Source organism: Calidris pugnax, unplaced genomic scaffold (assembly GCF_001431845.1).
Source record: "Calidris pugnax isolate Ruff unplaced genomic scaffold, ASM143184v1 scaffold24, whole genome shotgun sequence".
Lineage (NCBI taxonomy): Eukaryota > Metazoa > Chordata > Aves > Charadriiformes > Scolopacidae > Calidris > Calidris pugnax.
In genome coordinates, this window is record NW_015090922.1 from 34,980,914 (window position 1) to 34,983,751 (window position 2,838).

Consider the following 2,838-nt stretch of genomic DNA (forward strand, 5'->3'; position numbering starts at 1 on the left):
GTATTTTTTCTGCCATGCATCTCATCTGGACTTGATTCTTCTGAATACAAGTTAGAAGTAACATTTGTCCATTTTGCTAGAAGTTACCCTATGCAAAAACCTGATCCTTACACTCCACAACCAAACTGCTTGCATGTAAAAACTCTACCAGCAACTTCATAACAAACATTTCTGTACTTGCTCTCCATGTGCATGTATGTATGTTGTGGCTGCAACACAGCAACCGTGTATCGTCATGACATGCAACTTCTAATACATCTTCTCACCTTTATTATCTGCTGAATTTGAAAAACAAAGTCAAGACTGAGTTTGGAAATATTAGAGACAATCCAGAGCACTTCAGAAATTAAGCCCATCATGTCAAATATCCCACAGCCCACACACTTGAAATAAATTCCAATCCAACTGTGGATTGATTAACTTGAGCTCAGATAAGCTTGGAAAGAAGTGCTCATTATTTGAGTAACAAAGCACTAAAAGTGGGGAGAAGTGTCTGTTTCTCATGTGTTTATAAAAGGTAAGAAAATATTTATTATGCGCTGCGTGGGTCTCCTGGAACAGCACAGTTCAGGTTTCCTCTGGAAGGCTCATCCTTTCTCACACAGTCCATTGGCAAGTTCAGAGACAACAGACTGTTCCACAGCCTGGGCACAGGTAGGTAATCCTAGAAAAGAGAATAATTATTTGCGTGATGAGAGCAGGACATAATACTAAATGAAGGAAGCCAGGATGGGTGGCACTAACATACTTACTTTTCTACTCATCACAGCTTCTTTCTTCTATTTATCCTGGAACTTGAAGGCAGACTTAACTGTACATGCTTTATCTCACCCTTATTAGTTTTCTGACTGTGCTCCTTTCATTTACAAATTGCTTGTCCTCCAGCTCTTTGTTTGGGCACAACCTATTTCCAGGATATGTCAGGAAACTGTGCATTCAGGGAAAGCTTCTCCCATCCAACATACAAACACCTCAATTACTATGTGTGTGTAACACAAGTATTAAAAGCGTACTGCAGAGATAAACTGAATTTAAGGTGAAATACAGAGTCTATATTGCACCACTAAAATTAATCTGCAAATACTGTAAGAAATATGGTTTAGGGTGATACTACCCTGTTAATTTAATAGTTCTACAGATACAATAGGCATGATAGGTGGGGCCCTAAAATCAGCAAGCACACTCTTAGGTTTCAGCTGGATTGAAACTGCAGCTCAATGTCTCAGAAATTCACATCTTTTGCATTTAGTATTTTCTAATAATAATTTTGGATTTAATGAAAAGTACATAAAGGAGGTTTTCAGACTGAGTTTGCTGTTATCACTCAAAACATGTCTTTATTTCCTGCTCCGCCATTCTGTGACCCTCCTCTTTCTTTTTCACTCTCAAATTAGCTTCCCAACGTATTGATCACGCCTCCCAGTTTGGTGCTGTCTGGGAACTCGCTGAGGCTGGACGCCACCTTGTCACTGAGGGCATCAGTGAAGATGTTGTACAGTGCTGGCCTCTATCAACTCCTGAGGAATGCCCCTTCTAACTACCCACCAAAACTGCATGTAAGACTTCACGAGGTCTTGCCCCAAAGTTTTCTCAGGGCCTGAGGTGAGGTGGACTGGTCTTTGGTCACCTGGACTTCTGATTGTCTTCTTAAAGGTGGGCATAACTTTTTTTTTTTTTTTAATTGTTTATTTTTGTATTTCAAACCCATGTAAAACTGTGCTGTATCTTCTGCCAGGTGAACTCATTTTGAGAAAGCAACATCTATGCCAAACACAACCGGAGTTTCACAATGTTGTAACCTGCTGCCAAACTCCACAATCCCACAGGGGTGCACCACTTCTCTGCCTGCCGTCCCCTCAGAAGCAAAGGATCCTGCCCTTTAACAGGTGGGAGACCTCTAGTTTACCAAACACATCTGAATCATAATATTTGCAATACCTTAAAAGCTTTCCAAGACCCTTCTAAAATGCACATATAAAAATGACATAACTCTGTATGTACTGTCAACAAGGCTGATGAATATGGGCTGTACCAGCCAGGTTTTCCTATCTCATACACCATCAATTCCAGCTCCAGTTCACAGAGCCTCCTTGCTAATTTCTCTGGCATTGTCAGTCTTTCACCAGGTCTGTGAAGAGAAGGTAATTGCAGCTTCAATCTCCGTCTCTGGCCTGAGAAGAGGGTTTGAAATATTATGCATTCTGAAAGGAAAATAAGATACAGAAAAAGAGGGATGGAAGGAGATTTTAAAAGGAATAAAATGCTGGTCCTTCCTTTCTCCCTTTCTAGCACATGAACCTGATCTCTGGGCTTTACACCCAGAAACTGCATTTTAAACACTTTTAAGTATCCAACCTTTTTAAAATACTGGGCAATACAATGCTTTTCATAAGAATGCTGCTACGCCACAGGATCCTGTGGTGAACCACCATGAAGTCCTGACGACTAACGAGGGCTAAAAAAGGTCCATCAGGAAACCTGTTACCAACAAGCCCCACCAAATTAGGAAGGTGGGTGTGTTCCTTCTCTGGCACCCCTGCCAGAGCAGCGGTGTGCTGTGGGGTGGCAGGATGGGTGCCCCCACCATCTGTCCCCAGCTCCCCCCCTGCCCATGACCCTGACCCTCCTGCCGGGACCTGACGGGCAGGGCCAGCCTAAACGCTCCCTCAGTATCCCACGCACCGGGGCTGAAGCGTCTGCCGGGGGAGGGAGATTTTCGTGAGTAAACACGTTTCAACCTGTTTTAAATTAGAAGGGCAGCGGAGTGCACGCTTCACACCGCCCCCCCGCTCCCCGGGTGTCCGCAAGGGGAGCGGGGAGTCCCTGCCATCCCGCCCC

At 43.7% G+C, this 2,838-nt stretch overlaps 1 protein-coding gene across 1 annotated transcript in view; it reads left to right on the forward strand.

Moving 5' to 3' along the window:
- Positions 1-534: 534 nt before the first annotated feature.
- The window catches only part of LOC106892936, a 3,860-nt gene continuing 1,556 nt past the window's right edge, over positions 535-2,838 (forward strand). The window contains exons 1-2 of the mRNA XM_014950505.1: positions 535-654; positions 1,395-1,556. Coding sequence (XP_014805991.1) covers positions 535-654; positions 1,395-1,556 — 282 coding nt within the window. The remainder of the gene's footprint in view (positions 655-1,394; positions 1,557-2,838) is intronic.